Raw genomic sequence first — 25,691 nt, 5'->3', positions numbered from 1 at the left:
TCAGCAGATGGCTTCTCAAAGCAATGCAAAACTAAGAATAACTGGAAAGTACAATTAATACTGCACTAACCAGAGGTAAGAAATAATTAATCCACCTAGATTTAGTTTGTTACAGCTCTCTGACAGGTGCTACTTTCATTTTTTAATAGACTGTATTGAACTGATTTTGGTATGAAGAGCTGTTGTTCTAAGTACAAAAGGCATTAGTAGTGCAATTTCTAGTATGCGCCTTTCTTCGGTCATATCCCGCAACAGTTAAACAATACAGGTTAGCTTAATTTCAATTATCCTCAATTAGCAATGAACAGTCTATTCCTCTCTGTGCTTCTCAGAGGGCCCCTCAAAACACCACAGCATATGATGAATAAAGCAATTCTTATCCAAACAAGCAATTTTCCTAAGCTTACAATAGCTTAAAATTTTCCTAAGCTTAAAAAAGTTGGAAATTTCCAGTGCACATAAATTACTATCCCTTCATTTGAGAATACAGTTTATTATTGCCTCATTTTCAAGAGGTGAAACATGCAGTCAATAAACATTTAAAACTGTTTTTAATAATAAAGGTTAAATACTAATATACTGCAAGCTTCCCTCACCACAGGATTTTGGGGCCAAACTGCAGGGAAGGATCAACTAAGTGCTGACCAACCTCATACACAGAGCTAGGTGATTCCTCATAACTGGTTTTTTGGTATACTAGAGACATGGGAACATACAGCTATGCCAAGTGAAAACAAACCTTTAAATAGTATCTTCCTAAATCAGATGTTGGTTAATACAAATTTGATACCAAGTTGCCTAAATCCCAGGTTACTCTTGCACATCTTTTATTCAAAGTCTTTGAAAGGAGATATTGCAAAGAATAGCACAGCAGAACCACAAATTCTAGTTGTAACGTTCAACCTAACTTTTTTGATCCAACAGTCTTTTAGGAAAAAGATTAATTCTAAATCCTCACAAAAATCTAATATCTAATAAAGCGATGAAGCAGCAGTGTTTAAACAAAGCTAACTAACAACTACTACTGAGAGAGCAGAACTAGTATCCTTATCCTAGATTCACCACCTCTTCCATAGAAGCTGAGAAAAATCCAAGGATGGGCAGATGCATAAATTCCACACCTGTTCATTTTCAAATCTATTGTTGAATTCAGAAGCATACCTTTTTCTGTTCTTTGTGGAATGTGAAAGCGCAATTGTTGCACATTCTCAAAAAAAAAAATTGCACAAGGTGCCAGCAAGAAATTGCCGACAACAGTTCAGTAGTAATTTGTGTTTCAGATCCTCAATGCCTTAAAGCTTTCCACTAAAAAACCCAACTATATGGAGCAAACTACTAAATCACAGCACTGTGTTACTTTCTCAGAACGTTCTGCTGAGATGGGTATTACAACACCTAAGTTAGCAAGAAAAGAGTTAGCCACTATTCAAAAGCAAAAGCTTAAGGAAAAAGCTTCCAAGTTAGGCTGAAGCTGCAGCATGGACATTGACAACAATTAAATTTCAGCAGCAAAATATTCAATTAGCAGCTGTTTCAGTCTAATTGACTTTGGTAATTAGTTAGGCTTACAGCCATATGAAGAGTCTCAGCTCTAATTTTTAAAATGTAAAAATGAACTTTACATTAGAATGAAGCTAGAAAGGGGGGAAAGCCAATTAACCGAAGTGCCTAGGCCCTTCTTTTTTAGCAGCCATATATAATCACAACTTTTACATTAGTTCATGAAGTAACAGAAGCATTCTTACATCCGTGCTTTCATTACTAGTGTTTTCTTCTCTCTTCCGTTCTTCTTCCTCTTGCTCTAGTTCCTTAATGCTCTCCTCTAGAACGTTAGGCCAGAAATCCCCTTCAAAGTAAGGCAGCTCTTTTGCACTTGTTAGACGATCCTCTGTTGCCTGCTTAAATATATCCTGAAAAAGAGCAAAACCACTTGGTTGCCACTATTACAAGTTACATAACTAAAGGCAACCTTTCCAAGAAGTGATAAAAAAAGCACCAGCAGATCAAAGGAAAGCTTAATATTTCAATTCAGTTTGTAAGAGCACATTCTAAGGCAGATTTAACACTGCATCAGTTACCGACAGTTCATCAAATACATTTCAAATATTTCCACTCTGAAGAAATAAACCATTACCACATGCTAGACTTCAAGTGCATACTTACCAAATGGGACAATATAATCACTATATTGCCGACACTAGCTGAAGTCCTGATAATTCCAAATATTTTACATATTTCTGGCTTGCATCAGCAGCCTAACACTGCAGTTTTATTTAACACTGCGTGATTAAAGATTCCACATATTTTCTTTGTATTAATGAAATGAGATTTGCTCTTTTACAGTATTCCTCAAGAATTTAGTTTGTTCTAAGGAATCATTTCAAATCTCTTGCTAGAAAGATTTCAGAAGCTACATGCTTTAAAGAGGGTGTATTTCAATTCTAAAATTTAGTGCTCAATTCACTTTAATGTAGTAAACTCTAAGACCCAGGCATAATGCAAGGAAAAAACAAAGACAAGACTGGTCAATCCCCCCCAATACAAACACATACGCTTAACAAACCTTGTAATCATGGACAATACGCTCTGACACAGATTTGTCCAGCATCTTTTTGTACCACTCTTGCAGTCGTTTGGGTTTGGGTATCTTTTGGTCAGGAGGATGGCAGTGGAAGATGTAGTCATCTCCTTCACTAGGTGGGCATGCCCAGATATGTCCAGTAGTATACCTAGCATCATCGGACAAAAAAAGTACATGTGAGCTCTGAGAACTAACACTAGAGCTTGCTCTCCTCTGCCACGAGATGGAGCCACCACAAAGCTGGCTGGCATTACCAGATAGACAATAATTACAGGTCTCCAAGATTTCAGTTCTAGTGTACATTCTGGCTTCATTCATGCACTAGCATTACCATCTTTCACTGATTTTTAAAAATTCAGTGCTATATGTGGAGTGGTTTATATAACGTGTGCATGATTTCCAGTCTAGATAAAAATAAAGGCCTGATAGAGACCTGCAATTGCCACCTCCCCATTAACTAATAAGATGAGGGAGACTACGTATTTCAGTAAGAGTCAGAATTCTCTTTCCTTGAGATGGTGCTGTCATTTTCCTTATCTAGCAACATTTTAAAAACAGATTTAAACACACAATTCACTTTCCTACGGTAAATCCTCTGTTCTTTAACTTTGAGGATCAGTTTTAAACGGTTTCACAAATATATCTGGAAATAAACAGTACAACCTAAATACTATGAAGACAGATGACATCCAAACAGTAGCAGCTGCAGAGAATCTAATACCACAAAGATCACTTCCTCCTCCTCAGTTCTTTCCTATTAGTTTTTCAAAAGAACTCCAGTAGGAGGAATAATCAGATCTAAAGTTACAGAAAAATAACCATCCATGCCATGTTGAGAAACTGCTCTGCAGAACCCTGTCAAACCCTGGGAACTGCAGGCAGTTGCCATTCCTTCTGCCTGAGAAAGTAGAGATGATACTGTGTGACCAATACTGTTTTCCCCAAATGAGAACCTGATATTACCCATTAGCACAGAAAACACTATTAAGTAAAACTAAGGCCTTAACTCCATGCAGCAATTTTACAGATTCACAGGTTAGAAAACACACAATAAAAAAAAAGCAGAAAGAAGTCTAACACATGCTTCTGAAGTACTAAGGAATATATCATCTCATTAATGTCCGCAAGACAGTACCACCCACCTCCTCTCTCACTCTAACTGTTCTCATGCAACTACTCTAAACATAGTCCCTAACTCTCTTACACCAGATACCTTTCGCCAATGGATTGACGTCTACTTCACTGCCTTTACTTCAGTAATCAGGGTCCCTTAATTTCCACCTTTCTCATTTCTTCAGTTATTCTGTGTTCTCTTTCATGCTGTACCACGTATATATTCTCCTCTTCTAACTTTTGTTTCTCCCAATTTCAATTACTCATTCTGTGAGAGATTTCTTAGTGGCCTTACACAGCTGTCACAAGAGTTAATCAGTACAGACAGAACACATTTACCTTTCTCCTTATAAACATGGGTAAGAACTTACTTGCTGGCCCAAAGGAATGACCTGATCAAAGCAGTGGTATTATGCAAAGACTGCGCTATCAAGAAGCCCACAAAATTTCATGGTCCAGATAAAAAGTTTCACTTTTTGTACTTGGCCTTAAGGAAGTTTTGCGTTAGTTTGGACACCTAAAATATGTGAAGCATAAGCCTCTCCTGAAAAGCCTGAAATCCCTTTTCGTGTTTTCTCCCTTTCAACCACACACAGCTGTTGCCAAGTTAGTTTATCACCAGTTGATACTTTGGCACCATACTCTGCACAACAGGCTGCAGTAATTACATTTGCAGTAAGAACTACCTAGCACAAATACTGCACAGAAGAAAACATTCAAAAAATACTTACCCTAGTTTCTTGACATATTCTAGATAGCCAATTAGTATTTCATGATAGACAGCAGTCCTCAAGCACTTAGGGCGGAAGAAATGAACACTGTCGAGGTAAGATATATACACTCGCCTAAAAAAAAAAATAAGCCATGATGAGAAGCAGAGATTCAAAGTGGCTCTTCCAGTTTATTTGCGTTATTTTAGACATTTGAAGCATCCAATACAACAACGATCTTCAAAGCTTCTGATCCTAATCCACCTCTAGAAACTCAGCTTTCTTTTGATATCCTATCATCTCTCTAAAACTATCCAATCCCTTCCTTGAGAATACTGACAACTGATCCTTAAGGCAACACTGTCAGCCAGCGTCCCCAGTAAGAAGCAACTCTGAGGTATTCCCTGCAGAAGTTAGTCTATTTCCAGAGGCTAACAGCACTAAGTCTTCACATATGTGGCACTGAAGCTCTATATAGAGCTTCAGAAGGTTCACCCAACTGAGTTAGTACCAAAATAAAATAGGCTTTCGTGCAGCTCCTCACCTTTGATTGGGTGGAGGACAGTCTGAGCCATACTCCTGCACATGCATCCCAAAGAAGCACAGGTCTACACCATCAATCTCCTCAAAGGCAAAAAGCGCTTTTGTTCGATAAGGGAAAGACTCAGCCATCTCTCCATTGTCTACAAACCTGCAGATTACAGAGGATAAAGAGAAATACCAAACATATTTAGGTATTAAAGAACACACATCATTAGGTAAAGGCAACAATGATGAAGGCAACTGTAAGTGTAATTTTAGTGCAATTTTAAAGTTAATTGCTTACAGATTACTCAAATACAAGGCACCCGCTTTTTGCTATGAAAAAGATGACACTCATCACAAGTAACTATGCTGCTGTAGCATCTGTTTGTCAAGAAGTGGTCAGTAGAGAGGTTTGAATAGCACAGTATTTTTCAAAATAGCAGCATGTAAGTAAATTCAAATAGCTTCCTCATACCCCAAAAGAAAGCAAAACCAGAAATGGAAAGAACATACCTTGCTTTCATTCCTGGCTTTACTTCAACAGTTTTGTCAGATGCATGTACCACCCTAACTGTAACCTCTCCTGCCTCAGGGTGATTCTGTCGTCTTAGGAAATCATTGACTCTGTTCTCCAAGAAGGTACCAAGTCTTGTAGCTGGTAACCCTGCAACAGAAAAATACATCTCTAAATATATACAGAACTTAACTGTTCAACTGTGATTCCCCTATTCAGATATTCAATGAAAAGTGACTCTTCATGCATGCACTGTGTTATCATAAATTAAAGTTTTCTTCAAACACTAACACTTCTAGGTAGGTGAGCCGCTTTTCATCTGCAGGCATGTTTATGGTTTATACGTTTACTTCAGTGAAGAAATAATTTGTATTTCAATCCAATTTCTGTCTTAAAAGTCAATCACAATTAAGGCTCCTCCTGAATAGAAGCTATCAATTAGTTCAAGTGGATTACAAACCACTGCTCTCAGACATAGCTTCAAGAGCAGATGTTGCATTTGGACGTATACTCTGTCTATAAAGCCACACTAGCCAAGTTAGTCTCTCCACCTTCTATTAATGAAATATATTCTTTTGGTAAGAACAGCTAAACACAACCGTATCTCCAAGTAATGTAGTTAGTTTAGAAGTTTCTCATTTTCAAGCAATCTTCATACAAAAGAAGTACAAGCATAACATTAAGTGACAAAAACCAAAGCTGAACAGTATTTTAAGACTTCTAGTGTAACAAGACATTTTATTTGCTGTCAATTACTTCTGGTAGAATTACATTATCTGCCAATGAGCTTTTCATCTTTCCAATTTGACATCTTCCAGTAAATCACCACTGTACTATGTTAAGCCTGCAATACCTTCAGCTTGTTAGAAAAAATCTGATAAAAAACCTGTAAAAGAATCCTTGTATTCTTCCTGTATTCTTTGTGACTATGAAGTTTTAATTTTGGAAGAAGACTCAGATATTGAAAACATTCATTGAATGGTTTGCTGAATCTTGATGCTATTGATTGACTGGGGATTTTTATTTAATTTTTAGCAGAAATGTAAAAATGGGAAGTTGTAGGGAGGTGGGAGTCGATCTCTTCTCCCATATTGAGAATGACAGGACGAGGGGGAATGGCCTCAAGTTGCGCCAGGGGAGGTTTAGGTTGGATATCAGGAAAAACTTCTTTACAGAGAGGGTTATTAAGCATTGGAACAGGCTGCCCAGGGAGGTGGTGGAGTCCTCATCCCTGGAAGTGTTTAAAAACCGTGTGGATTTGGTGCTGAGGGACATGGTGTAGGGACCCTGGCAGTACAGGGGTAACGGTTGGACTCGATCTTTAAGGTCTCTTCCAACCAGATGATTCTATGATTCTATACTCACTACTTGTAAGAAGTACACCAACCTAAGAAGCTGCTGAAAGTCTTATTTTGTCTATAGAACTGAGGGACAACAAGTGCACAAATTTCCTCCTAGACTACCTTCAAATCAGTTGTTTTGATCAAAAGGAAATGTCCATATAGAGTTTTGTTACCAGGTGATGCAACTTATATACCCATGAAAGCTTTTAACAGCAACAGCTGTCACGGTGACTTGAACACAGTATAAATTTATTAGACCACAGTCACACAGCATCTATTTCTCAATGCTATTAATACTGCAATTGAGATAAAAGAATGTGTACCGTGCATTAGCAGTGCTCTAAAACAGTATGCTAACCCTCTACAACACCCTAAATACAACAGTTCCTGTGAATGCAAACATTCTGAACATCACAAAACTCATGTTCACAACTAACAAAAGTACATGTCTTTTAACTCAAAAAACCAAAATAAATGCAAAATGAGCATAAAAGCCACCTCTTCCTCACTGTTAACAAATCATCTATGTTTTATCAGTACGAGTGTCAGAATCTTACTTTTAGCAGAGAATTTGTTCTCTTTTCTCGTTCGTCCAGTTTTCTTTAGGCAGCCATCACAGACAAAGCTGAAGCAAAAATAGGAGAAACTGAAAAACCACCCCAAGTTAGACTGTAAAGATCCTTAACATCTTACCACTAGAACCAAAAATACCTTTCTCCAAATCTTATCTGGTCTGGAAAATACCTTAACTGAAATTTGAAATAAAAGGCAGCACAAAGAACAATGCCAGCAGAAATGGCCCAACTCTGTATCAGAGCTACAGAGGAGGATCTAAGCTCCAGAGAATGCATCTCCTGTCAGTTACCCGTATCACCACATGAAACCCCAGCAAACAGGGCCTCCACCAGTAGACCTAACAATATTGGCTTAAAGTATTCTTGTAACAAGTAGTCTCAAACTGCTGTCTCTGATGAAGATGAGATAGCACAACACACAAAGCAAAAGGCTAATTTTTTTCCTAAATGCCCAAGTATACTGTAGCAAGAAATGATGTGCAGATTATTCCTCAGTTACAGGATGTCCACCCTCTTCTGTAACAACGTGGTTAGGACAACAGAATGGTAAAAGTCATAGCTTTCTTGTCAAAAAAGGGAAGATTTAAGCTCTTGGAGATCTTTACATATAATTTATCAGCTTTGCTTTAAAAGCTTTTTAGAAATCAGCAGAAAAACTAGTATATTGATCAAGAACTATGGAGTATCTGAAGAAGATCAGATTGTTTTTTGGATTTTTAAAATCTGATCACTGAGGTCAAAAGTGAATTAACTCATTAAATTATTCAAATTTTTTTAAAAATGACAATGCAATGATTTGTACAGGAAATAGACCAGTATGAAGTTGTTAACAAAATTAAAAACATCTTTTCATGAAGGACTATCTTTAAACATAAAAGGCTGAACCATAAGGCCAGCCCTCTTCCACACAACGGAATATTGGGAATATTATCATATACTCTACTTAAGAAGAAATTCCTCACCCAGAAGGCCAGATTATCTCATTATGAAGAACGCAGATCTGGTGCATTTTTCTTCCACACTCTATACATTCAACAAACCTGTAGAAGGAAAAAATAGGGGGAAGGGAAGCAAGGTGAGTAGTATCATCACTTGCTTGTATATTTGTAACTGAAATAATTTATTAGAGGAGTTCCAGCATTTAAGCTGTTGAGCCTATTTAACATAGAGGGCACATCTATGCTGAGAACAGCCTCCAGAACAAATTAAGAATCTGTCAAGTTAAGTCTGGTAGACTATGCAGGAACACATGATTATTACCATCACTGCCATCCACTCATTTTTTGAAGTGAAGCCCTTCTAAGGATAAAATCTCTAAACTGCTTGCTGCTACAATGAAGAGAAGAAAATGGATTCACAGGTGTCAAAAGAACCAGGAGAAATAGCAGGCTGTTAGTTACCCCACCAGGCTTGAAGCCTGTGTACATCGCAAATATACAGCAGAAAGGTGGGAAGGAATAAAATAGAAGCAATGTCAAAGTCACTTTCAGAAAACTGGCAAAGATTTAAGGAAAACTGAGGCAGATTAAATGGTCTGCTTCACAGATGCTGGTGAAGAATATAATTCTCCAAAATACCTAAAGTTGTTCTATGTACCAGGACAATCTGACTGCTTTTGAACACATCTATTTATAAGAGTCTGAGACTTTGAATGAATAGCTGTCATTTACATAGAGCATACAGTATCATACTGCGAGTTAGGCTTCTATTCTAGCATATCTTTACCATAACAAAGGGAAAGAAAAGTTATGAATCAAATTACTATTATCTCCTTCCCACAGCCCTTGTAAAACAGGAGAAATGGCTGACCCTTATGCCCTTAGAAGTATGGTGTGGGAAGAACACTTATCCTTTCTGCTCATTCATTTGAGAATGAAGGTTGTATTTGCAGAGTAGCAGCATAGGTGTATAGCGCAGGACTACGTAAAGCGGCTTCAAACCCTCAGGAACATAAAGAAAAACATCTGAGTCACCATCATCTTAACTTTACTGAATATCTAGTTCTCCTTCCAGAGCAGCATGGAAGAATTGTCTGATTCAATTAACAACTTTTCCTTCTACTACAGCTACCCACGAAGTATGAACTGGAAGAACCAACAGCACCAGAAGACCTACTGCCAAGTTATTCACATCTGTTCTGAGACTTGAGCATTTGCCACAACAGGGTCTCAAAGTAGAGTTATCTGCATTCGTTCTGTTGAATCCACACTCAAGACAACAAAATGCAGTCATTTTGGCCCATACTTTCAACATTATGTCTCCAGTACAGCTGTGGTGGTTTGGGTTCTCAGCACACAACGCCAGATATGCTGCTTACTGAAGAGCCCCTGCCAACTAACAAAGCTACATTAAATTTGGAAAATGTTAAAAAACTAAGCTGATGGTAAATGAATAACGTGTCTTTTATGAAATAATCATAATGATGTGAGGCTTATTTGGTGTGTGACAGCATTACTTACAGTTCAGGGTCCAGTGTATCGTTTTTCCTTTTTGAAAACTGTTCTTTGTTTATCGTGCTATGGAGAAACAGGCAATAAAACTCCGTTTTAACACAAGGTAACATACATTCATGCCATACACACATACCTGCACACCAAGACAAAACTTGCAAGCAGATTTTAAAAAAACTCACTGGCACTACAAGGAAAGGAATAGTATTTCACAAAGTGACAGACAACTAAAGTATATGCTACCCTTGACTCTGCCTGTGGAAAACGTTCTTTTCTATGGGATAACAGCTTGCAGAGAACCACATTGTTCCCTTACTCAGTTTTACTACAGGATAAATGGTAAAACTTGCTGACATTCAGGTTTTGGACCAGTCTGATCAGTATTTCACAGTGAAAGGACTATTTGATATGCCTTTCTGATATTCCGAAAGCAGAGAATTCAAAATATCTTTGATTACTGATAAAGGTAGGTTATCTTATTTCAGATTCCCCAAACCCTCCTCCTAGATTAAATTCAAGGGATAAATTTCAGCTTCCAAAACCTTCAACACCAGCCCAGCCATTACTCTATCTTTACCTTCCCTACAGCATTTGCAAGGCTAGAAATTCCACGTTTTTGACAGTGGGGTCCCAGGGTATCTTTTACACCAGTCTGGTTCAAAATAGTCCAGAACAATCATACAAGTATACCCAGATCTGAGAATTTACCTCGGAGAGGATGCTGTATAATGTGAGAAGATCAGTACATGCCTCTCTGAGCAATGACTGTCTCAATCCAACTTGCACGAGATGCGTTAACCTTCCTATGCTTTTATGTCAGTGTCTATTCTGACTAGTGCCACCTGTAGAATAGTTTGAGCTCCTCATCAGATAAATGATGAAGTTTGATCTCCCAATTACCTCAACCATAATATGGTGAGTAGAACTGTAAATAAGACATCACCTATATTCCTCATCTTTTTTTGCTTTTGTTTATTTTAACTACAGGTTGTGAGAACGAGGAAGGGAGCATGATCTCTATGCTCTAGTAAAACCAGTTCCTAAGAGAAAGCCTGTAAGCAGGTGAGAGAACATTCAAAAGTACACTTGGTTCTCATGTGCAACCTATAACCTCCATTTTCACTACACAACCACCAAGCATTTAAACTAGCTATGAAAAAGAATACCAGGAACTGGAAGTACCTTCTTACCACTGCTTGTGTTCAAACAGCTTTTAATTGTTTTCATTACTGGGGGGAAAAAAAAGTATCCAGGATCTGTGTTTCCAAATAGAGTGTAAAAATCAAAATCACTCTGTGCTGCCTTCTACTGACTCAAATGTTTGTGGCAAACCATTTCAAGCGTATGAGAAAGATTCTCTGCTCTCAGCACTGAACAAAAATTTTATATATAACAATATATTTCATATACACAGATTTATATGTATATACATGAGAAGCATGCATCTATATAAGTTATGAGTCTTCATATTCCACATGTCATATTAACAAAACTGGACAATATTGATTAAACTTCGGGTCTTTGCTTCTATTAGAGTAGTAATCCATACTAGCCACAGGGACACTGACCACTCTCCCCTTGGCTTCAGACCTTCCTAAGTTCCTCACTTGCTTCTGTCTGCAGCATTCCTCCAATGCTCTCCCCCAAAGAGCTTTCTTCAACAGCTCAAAGAGTAACTACTTGGCACTCACTTGTCCCTCAAGGGCTTCCTTAGTCTCCCAAAATTCTGTTTCAAGATTTTTTGGGGGAAGGTGTGAGAAGGGTACAGCACAATGAAAGACTGTCCCAACAGCTTGCCACCAGCATGGAAAAGGCAACTGAATCCATGCAGAGCCTTTCGCTGTAATCTCAACATCAACTGCACAGGACTTCTCATAAGCAGATTGCACTCCCAACAGTAAAATATTTATATGGCAAAAGGAGGTTGCCTGCTTCTGATCTGGATGAAAAAACTATCTGAAGTTATATACAAGTTTAGTAGCATAGCCAGTCTATAAACAGAATGCTATGTTTGACTATTTCTAACTATGTCTGTCACCTACCTGCCTGCAGGCATGGTTATTTTTCTTACACCTTTTTCTCACGAAAAAAAGTGATTCTCTTCTTTTCCTTCTATTGATATAGTTGCAATTTAAAGTACTAAGTGCTTATTTTTTACCTCAGTTCAGCCAGACCAGATTTTAAAGAAAAAAAAAATTTTCTGCAGCACAAGCCCAGGTTTTTATGAAGACTATCTGGTCCACCTTCTACTAGCCTACAAACAATGAGGGTTACCTAAAACTAAACTCCTTCCCCTTGAGAAAGCACTATAGAATAGTGAATGAATAGCACTATATTCATGGTAGAGCTTATGAATGCACAGCCCAAGCAAACACAATAACTCACGTTTGAGGTTGTGATGGGTCATCTCCCAGAGAAACGCTCTCCCCTTGGATTTCGTTGAAGCACTTCTCACAGAAATGATACCTGTCAGCAAGAAGGCCATATTTGGGTGAACTGCTCCGTCCACACAACACAGCCCAAGTCAAGCAACGGAGCCACCAATCACAGCAGGCCAAGGAAGGGACAGGAGCAGAGAGCAGGTCATCAACGGCGACAAGGATATTCAATGATGCAGATTTATGGGCCCCACATTGTGTTTGGTTGGTTTGGTTTTTTTGGTTTGTGTTTTTTTTTTTTTTTTGCGCAATCAAAGCCAAGTGCAGACAATGACAAGCATGAAGAAGAAATAAAAAAATAACACACACAAACGAACAAAGAAATGGGGGTTTGTAGGACAAAAACAAACACACAGAAGCAGGACAAGACAACACAAAGCAGAAAGCCAAGGCAAAGCACAGATTAGCATTATATCTCTCAAATGGGTTCACAAGCAGCAAATGATTAAAGCAAATTAAACAAGAGTATTCCATTGTAGCATACCCATACCCTCTCCATTTTAATAATCCATGCCAAGTACAGCAAAGAATTAAAATGAGAAAGGGGAAAGAGCAGAAGGAAGGAAGAACTACTACTCTGGCTTGTATGTTAGCACAGCAGTTCTGTTGCTAGGATGATCTGCAGGAGATCAAGGGAAGAGGGATAGTCTTCCATCTTAAACGTATAAAAGCTGAAAGGCCATAGGATTCTTTCCCAGTTAAAAAGGAAAGCTGAACACCGGAAGCTTCAACAATAAAATCTGTCCTCATAAATCTTACAGACATTAGTTACAGAACTGTCAAACTGTATGTTGACTGAATACCTAACATTAACTACTCACATAATGCTCTACACTGATAGGATTCTGCCATAGCCCAGTTTGAGTTTAGCATAGCCCAGGCGTCAATACAGCAAGCAGTGCAGAAAGATTTCACTTATACTTCAATAAACTAGTGATTAATTCAAGATTCTACCACAGCCCTCAAAAATGTTCTAAAACTGTGGCCTTTCCATTACTGAGGCATGTTAATTGAGTGCACAAGACATCTAAAAATAAAAAGAAATAAAAAAATTCAAGCAAGTTTATTAAAAAGTCATAAACCAACACTACAGGAGCTGTTAGGCTAAAAACACAGATCTTTAACCCTCTATTATCCCAGCTTTCATCTCTGATAATGCAGAGATCAGTACTCCTGGAATTGTAAATTTCGATCCATAGATATATATGTGTGTGTGTATATAATGTAATTTAGAACTTACACTTATGTGCCTCTTACAGTGCAAGGATTCCCTTCTAATGTTTGAAAACATGTAAAACATCTCAGATTTTTGACTAATAGTCTTTTGGCCCATCTAGTGATTGCCCATAGATAAACATAAGCAGAAGATACTGATGTGATATGAAAAGCTCCACACTATGCAAGTCTAAAACTACAATAGTTATTATGGGATACTAGAAGTTTGGTTTTTTTTTTTATTACTTCACTTTAAAAACCGTCATTGACCCCTGCTATAAACCTTTATGAAGCCTAAGAAGGTTAAGATACACCTCCTATGGCTCTTTGGTTGCTTTTACGTGACCAGATGCTTAAGCAAAAGAAACTTAGAATTCTTGTAAAGTTTTCTTGGCTTTCAGGTAAAAGCCTTAGAGGTTTTGTTGTTCTGGGTGTTTTTCTTTGTTTGTTTTTGGTATGTTTAAGGTGTTGGAAAGAATGGAAAGTAGGAACTAAATTGATGGAGGTGACATAGTTCGGAGGTAGCTGGCCCTCTCCTCTAACAGGTGCATTCTGGTGACAGACTAGGGGACATGGGAGCATTAAAGCATCTATGTTCCTGCTTCTTCCTGCATTGCTTCACCAAACGGAAAAGAGATGCCTAGCAAGAAACCTTTTTTCAGAAGTCAGAAAAGTTTAAAGTCCTTAATAAAGCCCAAGTAAAAAAAAAAAAAATTATTCAAGAGCTGTAGAAGTGACAGCACTTTACAGAGCTGCTGTCAGCTACTGCAAGTCAACTCCCTTAAGAAAACTTCAGGAGAAAAAACAAGTGTCTATCTACAGGAGATCTGAATACTCAAATCTTCCAGTGAAGATCTGCATCACAAAAACAAGTTTGCTCTTCAGTGTTAACATCGGGAGAAAAACAAAAGGCTTGCCAAGTATAATATGTATTATGAGCATTAATATACTTGCTGCATAGTTTACTTGGTGTTTTGAATGAAAAATACTGCTGCGTAGTACGAAACAAAGACAACAAACTTGTGTATATGATTTGTAGATAAGTGAAGATTTAACTGACTGTAGGATAAAAATTTAGTAAAACATCACATTTCTGCAAACAAAAAGAGGAAGACCAAAGCCTGCAGTGAAATTCTCCAGAAAGAAATCATTAAAACACAAGGTAAACTATTCAGGAGCACTTCCAGCAAAATTTTTATATTAAAACACAAAGGAATACACATATAAAGAGGGTGTATATGTAAATACATGCATGCCTTTAACAGATTGATTGCAGCACGCTCAAAACTGCACCAAGTGAGTTTTCCTTACCTGTTCTGGTAACTGTAGTAAGTGGCATCTCGAGGGATTGTGCATAGTTGTTTGCCATAGCAACACAAGGTCTGTGGCGAGAACTCCAACTGCAAAGAGAAATGGGTTGTCTTAGTACTCATACGTGTTTCCACTTGCTCTCCATGGGAAGCAAGCGTGACCCACACAACTATCACTTTCCACCTTATTCTGTGCACAGATATCAAAGTACAGCAAGCATATGAAGTGCTAGCCATAAAAAATGCTCAGAGGGCTGTATTCTCAAGTTAGCTTTTCTCCCAAGATGGAAAGCATATCAAAACAAGACAACGGAAATACAGTCTCAGTATAGAAAGAAATAGAGCACGCTTCTGCAGTAGGAAAATCACATCTGTTGAATTTCCAATAGAAAACGGGTTTGCCCTAATCAAAACAAGCCTTTGGTTACTGACACCCCCGCCCACCAAGAGATTATACACAAATAGATGATATAAGCACTAGACAGAATTAGAAGATCCATAAAAACATAAAAATCAGATTTCTGGATTGCTACATCCTGGTAAACTTTCAAAATTTGACACACTAACTGGGAACAACTGAACTGCTGTGTTTTCCCCCCGCAATACGAGGAAGCAAGCAGCAGACTGAAAATACTTATTTTCTTACCTTTCTTCCACAGCAATAACCGAGGCTCTGCATAACTGGGTCAATTTCTTGTTCAAACACCTCTGCCAGTTTGGAACAGTACTTATATACCCGGGATGTTTTGCGGTTATACAGCCAGGCATTATTGAACATGAGCCAGATGTCATCTACGTATTGCCATGGCTCCTGATACTGCCCTGTGTCTAGCTTCCTCTTGATAGTAGAAAGGTCCATGGGGTTCTTCACTATGTCAAAATAATCCTGCAAGAATACGTAGTGCATCAGAACACTATTACAGAACTATGTAGTGACATGACAGCACATGCATTCTCAGAATATAAGTTTTTCTGCAGTACATCAAGAAAAACAGGTTCCGACTTGATTGTCAAACTGCTTGTGACATACAACTACATCTCTAAGGAATACCATATCACTCCCCAATGCTTTCTCTTCATTATTCCTTTATTTCTCAGCCTCTATTGCTCTTCCACTTCTGATGAAATAAAGCCACTCTAATTTTAGTCAGCAAAACAATTATTACAAAAAGTAGGCAATGGCAATGTTTTTGCAGCTATTGTGATCTGGGGATATACACAAGAACATTAATAGAAAGCAACTGTTTTTAGTAAACTAGACAACCCAATAAACAAAGAAATAACTTTACTGGATAATAGAAGATACCATATCTCCTCTAAAGAATGGCCTTTTTCCAATCCCCCCATCAGTTCTGGGACTACTTCTACAAAAGTCCTCAGAAGGACAGCCAATCGAGAGCTTGTTAAAGAGTATTAGCAATTATTTACGCTTGCTTATAATACAGCAGGCATTGAATTTCTGTAGGATCTATCCTAAAAAACCCCACGCCAGAACCAAACAAAAAAATCTTTTAGACAAAAAAAAAAAATGACCAAAGCATCTAAGTAGGACTTCTATGTATACATATTTCTGTTTAAATAGTAAACTTGTGTGGTCAATCCAGAGAGTTTAAACACACAGATCCTTGAAGAGTAGTGATGTCTTCTGAAGACATTTCTAAAAACAAGAAAATTCGACCTAATCAAAACTTGTAACTTGAATAGTCTCTTCCCTGTTCGTAACATTAAAAAAAAAATCCAACAATGATTATTAAGTGGTCTTGATCTGCTTAATTTCCCACATATTCAGCCAAGTTTTATATATCATGAGAAACCTCTATGGAATTCAGCAACAGAAGCACCACAACATGAAGTAACAGCCATAAAAAGCCCCCACAGCATTAGGGATCTGTTCGTAATCACTTCAGTGTATGGCATACCTCCTTACTTATCAAAAGGAACACAGAACCAAACCAACTTGAAAAAATAAAGTTTAAGTCACACATTGTGTGTTCCACTGCCTAAGCTAAACCTTTTCAAATGCATCAATATAAAAATGTTAACAAGACAGACTTAAGCTCCTCTCAAACAGGTATGTCATAATATAGTAGTTTTGAACTAAATCCAGGGAAGTATCTTGCTAAGATACTCACAGGAATTCCTAGTAGTTGGGGATCCACAGGCTGTCGAAATGGAAGAGACTCTGGATCCTGACGGTAAAGTGCCTCCAGTGTTGGCATAAGCGCCTGCCGCAACTCTTCTGGCTTGAAAACTTTGAAAAACATGCAACATTAGAAAGATAGCAGAAACAGCTGTGAAGAAGAAACCCGCTGGAAAATGTGAGGTCAATGGAAAGAGACTACAAACTGAGTTTAAGGTACTTTGCCTGGCTTGTTTATCCTCTGCAACACCGAGTTCTGAGGAGGACATTAAAATGACCACCTGGACACAAAGAGATGGTCATAATATTAAAGAGAACTTTGTTTTAATCATAGGAAGACACCACTAAATTTAATAGAGCCTGTTTACGCTGCAAATACGGCCCCTCTCTGAGATGCCAAGAAAAAACTCGCCTAGGAAATCTGTAACTGTATTTCAAATCTCTGTTGTATTGACAACTTTACTAAGGCTTAATGTCTAATACTAAAGCCTTAAAGAACTTGTCCAAAGCCAATTACAAACACATGTGTAATTAGATATTTTTATCCAAAAGCCACAAAGAACAATCCATATCAGCCTACTAAGTACCAATGAAGAAAGCTCAGATTTTTTCCCCCCTGAAGCTTCTATAGGGAGATGCAGTGAATTTCAGTCAAAACAGTGTTCCTGCTTACTTTTTTTCTTAGACTGCCCAGCTGCTGGAGAAGACTGAGTAGCTGGAGTAGTAGGTCTTTCTTCCCCCTCCGGTACTTCAGTCTTCACTTCAGATTTTTTCTCTTCTTGCTCCATTGGGTCTGGTTTACATTCCTCCACAACTGGTTCTATTTTAACCTGGAAAGTAGTTTGAAGTCTGTCATTTAGTCCCCTGTGAAGTCACCCATCCACATTTCTGTCCTTTAAACCCATCTGCTATCCCACTCACCACTCTTCCCTAGGATTATGGATATCTACTTTGTAGTCAAAACTTGCCTGAAACTTGAGCAGACGTGCTAGAATGCATCTTTAAACACTGCAGTAGTAGCAATGATGAGCTGCTAACCAGTTCTGAGCTGCAAGCAGATTACAAAGGTAGTCACCCAGCTCTTCAGGCAGGTCTGACAGTCTCTCACACACTGGAGCTGCCAGGATGACACCACTGGCAGCCACACTCCTAGCTGTCCCCAGTTACAAGTTGTCAGAGCCCAGTAAAGCAGCTGATCATGTATATATAGAATCATTTAGGTTGGAAAAAACCTTTAAGATCATCAAGTCCAATCGTTAACTCAGCACTGCCAAGTCCACCACTAAACCATGTCACTAAGCACCACATCTACATGTCTTTTAAATACCTCCACGGACAGTGAGTGAGCCACTTTCCTGGGCAGCCTGTTCCAGTTCTTGATAACCCTTTCAATGAATAAGTTTTTACTACTATCCAATCTAAACCTCCTGTGGCACAGAGAGGAAACAGTTTGTTTCCTCTCATCCTAGTATCTGCTATTCTAACATTTAACTGCTGCCAGTAACATCTGAAGGACTGACCTGAGTGCCCTCTTACACTGGCATTTACCAAATAGCCTCACAGCTGTAACCACATCACTGTGTTCCTTCCTGTGCCCACTGGCTTCCACACCATTTGACCAGAAAACAGAGAGCCTTCTTTAGGAAGGAGTAGAGGAAGACAACAATCAAAATAGCAGCAGCAGGTAACACTCATTGAACTCCGAGAGGAATGGCTTGCATAAAGACAGAAAGCATCTAGCTGCACTAGACACAGATATTCTCCCCAACAACTGGCTGACAATCTCACCTCGGATTTCTCCTCCATTTGCAGCTCTGTTTGTTCTGGTTCCCCTTCCTCTGTTTTAATATCCATCTTCACCTCCTGCAAGGGTGGCTGCTGCTGCTCTGGAACAGTCTGCTGAGAGTTCACCTCTGTGCTGCTGGTGGATGGCGGGTTGGATACCTGCCCATCAATGCTTACAGCTGGCTGTGAAAGCTGAGGGAACAAAACACATATCACAAACAGGCTTTTAATGAACTTACTTTTCTTTCTCTAGTCTACCTTTTACCCAGACTACATTTCCACCAAGTTTAAGTGCACTCTAGTCCTTCTACTTGCTTCACCTGAAGAACATACTGCTGCACAACTCCAATTATAGAAAAACATGCAACAGAAACATGCACTGGAAGGTGTACTATACAGAAAATTATATACTGTTTCCCTGTTTTACACCACCACTATGCATATGTAGACATAATTAAAGACCTCATCCATGTTTCACAGTGAATTTCAAAACATGCACTAGAATTCTGAAAAGTACTCCCTCTCTGGAAACACCATATGATCTATAGACTTGTATTTACACAACAAAGGTTACTTCCCAAGCACAAAAAACCCTGTTTCATATGAAACATGCCACGAGATACCTCCATTATCACAGACTTGCAGAAAAACAAAAGACCGACTGAAAATTAAACCTTACATTTAAACATTTGCAAGGAAAGCACAATTAAAGCACTCCTTACAGGTGTTGTGGGGTGCTGAGGCTGCAGCGGTGCTGTTGGTGTGGGAACAGATGCAGTTGTGCTCTGCTGTGACAAGGGTTGCTGCTGTTGCTCTGCAGAAGGGGTAACTGGAACTGGAGGCTGGACTTGTGGAGGCAGCTGTGCCTGTGGAGGCGTTGGAGTCTGCCTTTGAGGGGGGTGCATAGTTTGCGACTGTGGTCCAGGTGGCATTGCCTGAGGAGTAGGTGTGGGGGCAGTAGTGGCAGCTGCTGCTGCCTGCTGTTGCTGTGATCCCAAGCCTGGAGGCGTGTGGTGAGGTGTTGGGGTTCGGCTAGGTACCGGAGAAGGAGAATTTCGGTGCATGGGAGGCTGTGGAAGAGGTGGGCAGTGAATATGGCTCCCCTGAGAACCTGGAGCCATTGCAGGAGAATTCACAGGACAGGAAGCGCTGGTCATTTGTGCCTGTGGGATAACAAGTACACATTTGCAATGACTTGAAATAGAAAAGTGAAAGAAATTACTGTCAAATGGCTTCTTCCCCACAGTTACTGGCATACTTTTTAAAATCTGACAAATTAGCTGTTTTGTTTTAAAAACTATTTCAAAAGGAGAAATTGCCTATTCGATTTATTTTGCTACACACAAACATAAAGCTGTTTTATAATTTATTCAGCTCTAAAAGTGATGTTTCAACTGAATAACTTATGCTTGTTGATATATTTAAAGAATGGCATACCTATACACCCAGTTCACAAAACATTTCTAAAACTGCAGATTTGTACATCCTGAATATGGGACAATGCACCACAGTGAAAAATTGCATTCAAATACACTTAGTGTGCCCATGCCCCCACCCCCAAGACTAGACACCGAATTTATCACCAGAAGTAAGTACAGCTCTAACTGCACCATTATGAGATTACAAAAGAAAAAAAAAATTGTATCGGTCAAGGAAAAAAGCTGTCACTCCACAATAATCTTGCCTGCAAACTAGGAAGAAGCATCAACGAGAAGCAAACTGACGTTCCCTACTTCTTCCTGGCCTGAAAGGTTCTTGCTGAAAAGGGAGAGGGAAAGGACAGAAAGGAAACTGCTAGACTGCAAGTTCAGATCTTTAGTAGTGATAACCCTCCTATCCCCCAAAGTCAGCAACACACATTGGTCCTGGATAGACATGCCTTTTTATGACTTACTCCACCATTTCTTAATTTCTCAGGCTCTGCTGCTTCACTGTTAAGCAAGAAATTCTTAACTGCTGCATGCTGAGTAACTATTTCTTCTTTGCTCCATAAAAACAAACAAAAAAATTCCTCTGTCACACTTAAACTTAAGCCTGAGAACAAGCCAACAATGCTTCACCCTTGCCATGCCCAGAGCCAGATCAGGAAAATGCAGAGTCTCAATAAATGAATTCAGTTGACTATAATTCCAAAAGCATCTTGAGAAAACAAGTGTTTCTCCATCACTACAAACTGAACAATGAAACCAGTACGACAGAGCCCACTGACACCACTTCCAGAAATCAAAAGCTTACTTGAGAAACTGGTGTCTGATTGCCAGGCTGAGTCATAGGCATGCTTGCTGTGTTCATTCCTGGGGAAGATGCAGGGAACTGGGTCTGTTGTAGAAACTGATTCTGACCAGAAGGCTGGCCAACTCCTGGTTGTTGCATACGTGAAGGAAAACCCATCTGTTGGAAAAGAAAGGAACTCATTTCATACAATGTGTGTAAACATCCATAACATTAAAAAAACCCAAAAACCCCCACATTTAATTTGTTGCAGAAATTGATGCTTGCCACTTCTCTGTAGGATACAATATTGAAAGCCTGCTCACAGCTACTCTCAAAAGACAGAAGTTACGATGATTTACCTTATAAGCTAAGGAAAATATTGATTTCAGATTGGGACTGTGACTTAAGATTCATCTTTGTTCCTTATTTTAAGGATGCAACAGCATGAAAAAACACTTAGTTTTTAGCCAATTTTTACCACCAAGATCTAAAGGCTTACCACAGACCAGACAAAAGTTTCTGTTCAGATGCAAAAGGAGGAAGCAAAAAGTCAAGAGAATGAAGAAGTAATGCTTGATTTTTTAAATGCATTTTACTTATTTATTTTAAGGAAACCAGAGCCAATAGAAGCAAACCCTGCAGGCTCACCACCGTGGACAAAACACACACTGACCTGGTTCATGGCCCCAGCCTGGCTTAGCTGTCCAGGGTGCTGAAGAGGAGGGGTTTGCCGGGGTCCCATCGGTGACAGCTGCATGTTCATCTGGCCAAACTGATTCATTCCTGTGCGGTTGTGCCAAAAAAACACTTATAAACAAAGGCCTGAATTTTCCTCTGGGCACCATTTAACATTTGAAGAAGAAAAGCTGTCAGTTTCTTCCTAATTTTGTTTTCTAGCAACCAGTTTTCAATGCAATACTATGAAGGAAATATTTCCTTCTATCAAGTAGTTACATGGAATAATTTTAAAGTGCCTGAGTTACCATACTCTTTCAAATTACAGACTAGATATTTTTCTCCTGAAAGACTTATTTCCACTGTCAAAGCTCTGAAGTTTGAGAGCTACTGGAGTACATCATAAATAACCAAAAGAGTCACATCTACTGCTGAAGATCAGCTGTCTACAGAAAGCTGCATTATCTTAATTACATATTAGAAATTCACTTATTGAATACCAAACGGTATCTCCACTTCCTGAAACACTCTATGTTGCCCACAATACTTCCCGAATATGTAAAAAAGGTTCTGCCCCTTCCTTCTGAGCAATAATTCTCAGCATCTTCCCTCTGCCACCAACATGTCCTCGTCTAAGCTAGCCATGTCTATCATGTTTCACTGACCCCACCATCCTATGTCCACACAACCAGAAGTTCCAAAAGGATGAAGTTCTTTATTTAATGAAGCAAACTAATGTGCAGCTCTTAAATTCACAAGACCATGAAATGCTATTTTATATAGACATAAAATATATATAGTTATGAAAGAAATACAAAATAGATAGGTATTTTCTTATCAAACGGGGAAAATGCAGGTGAAACAAGGGCTATGACACTTAAGCAAGAGCTGCCCAATTCCAAGACCCTTTGAAAATCACAGTAGTGAATTTTCTTCAAATATTTACCTGTCTGTGCCTGCATGCGATTCATCATCTGGTTTGGCACATTGGCACGTATCAAGGTTGGATCGGGAAGAGGACCATCTGGAAAAAGATATGGAATAAGATGATGGTATTTAGCAGACCAAGTTTTATCCACCAAACATTTTAGTGATAATTACACACGAAACCCCATGTGTTTTTTTTAAAAAAAAGGACAAAGCCCAGTAACTCTAAACTCTCTTGAAGAATCCTCAAAGTGTGAAGCAAAACCAAAACACTTCCTTGAAAATGTAAGCACGTCCCATTGACATAAATATCCTCTGACTTAAGAGTCAGCTCTCAGAAATTGAGAACTACCTTGAAGCATTATTATCGAGATACAACGACAAACTCAGTAGCTCGCAAACATTCCAGGCCACAAGAACTTCTCCAAGCCACTCTACACCTTTACTACACCTCTAGATTTAAAACTCTGAAAACTATATGGTTCAAGAGAGTATTTATCAAAGGTCTGAAGTTTGGTAACTACTGGAATACATGACAAATAATCCAAGTATCACATCTACTGCTGAAGATCAACTTTCCACAGAAGGTACAGTGAATAAAGTCACATTAACTTTTAAGAATCTTTCTTGGAACTTGGCAATGCATCTCAGTAAATCCGGTTCTGATTTCAAGCATGAAAAGATCCAGAACTGGATTTACCTAAGATACAGTCAAATTTAAACAGGAGAAAGATCTCGGATGAAGATTCTTATACCATATAACCTGGAGTTACCGGATCTTTCTGCAGTGTTAGGAAAAAACCCCAGGAAGTTCTTTGTCTCCTCAGTTGACTAATTCAGATTTTGAACCTATCCTCTCAGACAACTTAGTATCACTGGTAGATATATATCTGTTTTCATGAGATGTCATAAGAACTCCACTCAACTATAAAGTATCTAGGAACATGTAAGATTGAAAGAATCGAGAAGAAAAAAAATCTTTTCTTCTGGGAAGGAAGGTCCTGGGAGAGAGAGTAGGGAGTGGCGGGGCAGAGGGAGGGCAGTGCTCTGGAAAGTATATTTGTAGAACTGTGGCAGTAAGTAGAGCAGATTGTGGATCAAATAGTTTAAAAATATTAGTTATCTTTTACAGCTAAATAAGAGTATGGGACGCAATTTTATTTAGAAATGTAGTTTAAAATCCTGTATTTCTATTACTTACAGGACTTAACAGGAAATACAAAGTTACAACATCAGCAGATGCCCCTTTCCACTTTTTAACAAGAAATGCCACCCACAATAATTTGTATTACCTGTTTTTGTCTGTTGCCCAAATAAAAATACACCAGGTACCTGAGAGCCTACAGCTGTCCCTTCTTATTGCTCTCAAGAGACACTACACTCCTTAGCAGCAAGATAGTTTTGATCATTAACTCCTCTCCAAAGTCAATTTTATTCTAATATGCAAATGTATGATGAGCTGGGAATATTGTAACAATAATCCCCATCATCGCCTTTTTAGCATTAGGAAAGTTAATTCAAGTAATAGAACTACTGTGAAACAGAAGACAGCTGCATAGAGAAAAAAGATAAATCTGGTTTTCATTGCATGCCAGAAAGGCCACTTGTATTAAAAAAAATAAAAAAAAAATCAAACACTATTTAAACTTTCAAAGGCATAAATACCTAAGCACTCCAATCATCATATTCTCTGCTTAGCAATAATAATAACAGCGATGATAATTTTTAAACCCACACCAACTAAATATTATGAAAATATATTTCTCTTGCAGTAACCGAAGTTGCCTTCAAATCAATTAATTCTAGAGCTGAATGTACTGAGACTGAAGTCCTACAACGTTAAGGATGCAGCTTTATCTCCATTCCCTCCACCCTCAAAACTAAGCCTAAAGGTTTACAGTATTTCAATTTGTTCAGAAGATTAAATGCTTTTAGATAAAAATCTATGGATATTAATTAACACATAAGTAAAGTAAAGATTTTGCAAGTACTCCTGAACGAAGAGGAGAAAGTTCTGTTTAACTAAGCAAGCCAGGTACCTGCAAAAGAAGGGTAAAATGGTCACCACCCTACCAAAATGACAGCATAGGATTCCCCTGCACCAGAGAGCCAGTAACCCAGCAGTTCTTACTTGCAGACATCCCTGGCTGAGGCTGTCCCATGTTGGGCCCTTGATTCATGGCAGCCTGTGGCATGCCCGGAGCATTTGGGATCATGTTCTGCTTCTGCAGCCTTGTTCTTCGTTTCTCCTCCAGCTCCTTCTGAATCTTATAGATCTTCTCCGCTAGCAAGTGATAGTACTCTGCCTGTTGGGGAGGAATGCCAGTCAGGAAAGGAGATGACACGCACATTCAGTAAGGGGAACATGTCCCAGTGACCTAAGCTTGCAAAACAGCCTTCTACATACACCCTTTGGCTTGAGTGGAAGTGGCTCTCCTTTTTCAGGGGCTGTGGGGCAGACAGGAGGGCAAAAAGGGGCACAGCTGGTAACCATTGGGTCCACACCAGGCACTGCTCTTCTCATATCCAACACTTCTTTGGGAGAACCATAGTGAAGAGCTTCACACTGCCTCCAGGGAACCCCAAGAAGTCTTGGGCCCAGCACACCCCAACAGGCACCACCCTGACTCCCGGCACAGCCAAGCAGAAGCCCGCAGCTGGCTGATCTCTAGATCCCATCCAGTAGCCTCTGCCTCAGCCTGGGAGTGCCTTCTGTGCTTTCACTCCTCTTCTTCCCCAGTTATGATGGGATCAAGGCACAGATACACACAACTGGACAACAGAGGATGACATCTCACCCTGCTATTGGCTGATTCATACATATCCCCTTCCACTTTCCGAGCATACGCCACCAGATTCTCCATGCGCCGATCCTTCAGTGCTGCTGGGTCAGGAGTAGGAAATATGGCTTGGACTCTGAGGGGACAAAAAAACCACCCCAAAACACACAAATGGTTAGCATGTCCCCAGACAGGGACATCATCACTAATCCCAGTGATCCAAACACAAAGCAGTAAGCAAATCCTCCCACAGAGTGAGGTACAGCTACTGCCCCCATGCCGGTGGCTTGAGGACAGAGTGGGATATTTCCAATACGACAGTCCCAGAACAGCAGAGGCAGCTCTGCCTTTTGGGCTTCTGCTTTCCCTTCTCGTGGACTTTGACAAAACTCCATC

At 39.2% G+C, this 25,691-nt stretch overlaps 1 protein-coding gene across 1 annotated transcript in view; it reads right to left on the bottom strand.

Annotated features, from left to right (window-relative positions):
- Positions 1–25,431, bottom strand: part of EP300 (E1A binding protein p300) — a gene marked incomplete at its 5' end in the record, with an annotated part of 31,140 nt that extends 5,709 nt beyond the window's left edge. Inside the window, 20 exons of the mRNA XM_010136853.1 lie at positions 1,746–1,910; positions 2,564–2,729; positions 4,426–4,539; positions 4,949–5,095; positions 5,443–5,593; positions 7,344–7,411; positions 8,324–8,401; positions 9,821–9,877; positions 12,197–12,277; positions 14,776–14,864; positions 15,421–15,660; positions 16,907–17,025; positions 17,588–17,744; positions 18,703–18,891; positions 19,422–19,862; positions 20,935–21,090; positions 21,587–21,696; positions 22,535–22,612; positions 24,647–24,821; positions 25,314–25,431. Of these exons, the coding sequence (XP_010135155.1) occupies positions 1,746–1,910; positions 2,564–2,729; positions 4,426–4,539; positions 4,949–5,095; positions 5,443–5,593; positions 7,344–7,411; positions 8,324–8,401; positions 9,821–9,877; positions 12,197–12,277; positions 14,776–14,864; positions 15,421–15,660; positions 16,907–17,025; positions 17,588–17,744; positions 18,703–18,891; positions 19,422–19,862; positions 20,935–21,090; positions 21,587–21,696; positions 22,535–22,612; positions 24,647–24,821; positions 25,314–25,431 (2,899 nt within the window). The remainder of the gene's footprint in view (positions 1–1,745; positions 1,911–2,563; positions 2,730–4,425; positions 4,540–4,948; positions 5,096–5,442; positions 5,594–7,343; positions 7,412–8,323; positions 8,402–9,820; positions 9,878–12,196; positions 12,278–14,775; positions 14,865–15,420; positions 15,661–16,906; positions 17,026–17,587; positions 17,745–18,702; positions 18,892–19,421; positions 19,863–20,934; positions 21,091–21,586; positions 21,697–22,534; positions 22,613–24,646; positions 24,822–25,313) is intronic.
- Positions 25,432–25,691: the final 260 nt, after the last annotated feature.

Source organism: Buceros rhinoceros, unplaced genomic scaffold (assembly GCF_000710305.1).
Source record: "Buceros rhinoceros silvestris isolate BGI_N320 unplaced genomic scaffold, ASM71030v1 scaffold21795, whole genome shotgun sequence".
Classification (NCBI taxonomy): domain Eukaryota; kingdom Metazoa; phylum Chordata; class Aves; order Bucerotiformes; family Bucerotidae; genus Buceros; species Buceros rhinoceros.
The sequence above is the reverse complement of the archived record's forward strand: the minus strand, read 5'-3'. Positions and strand labels throughout refer to the sequence as shown.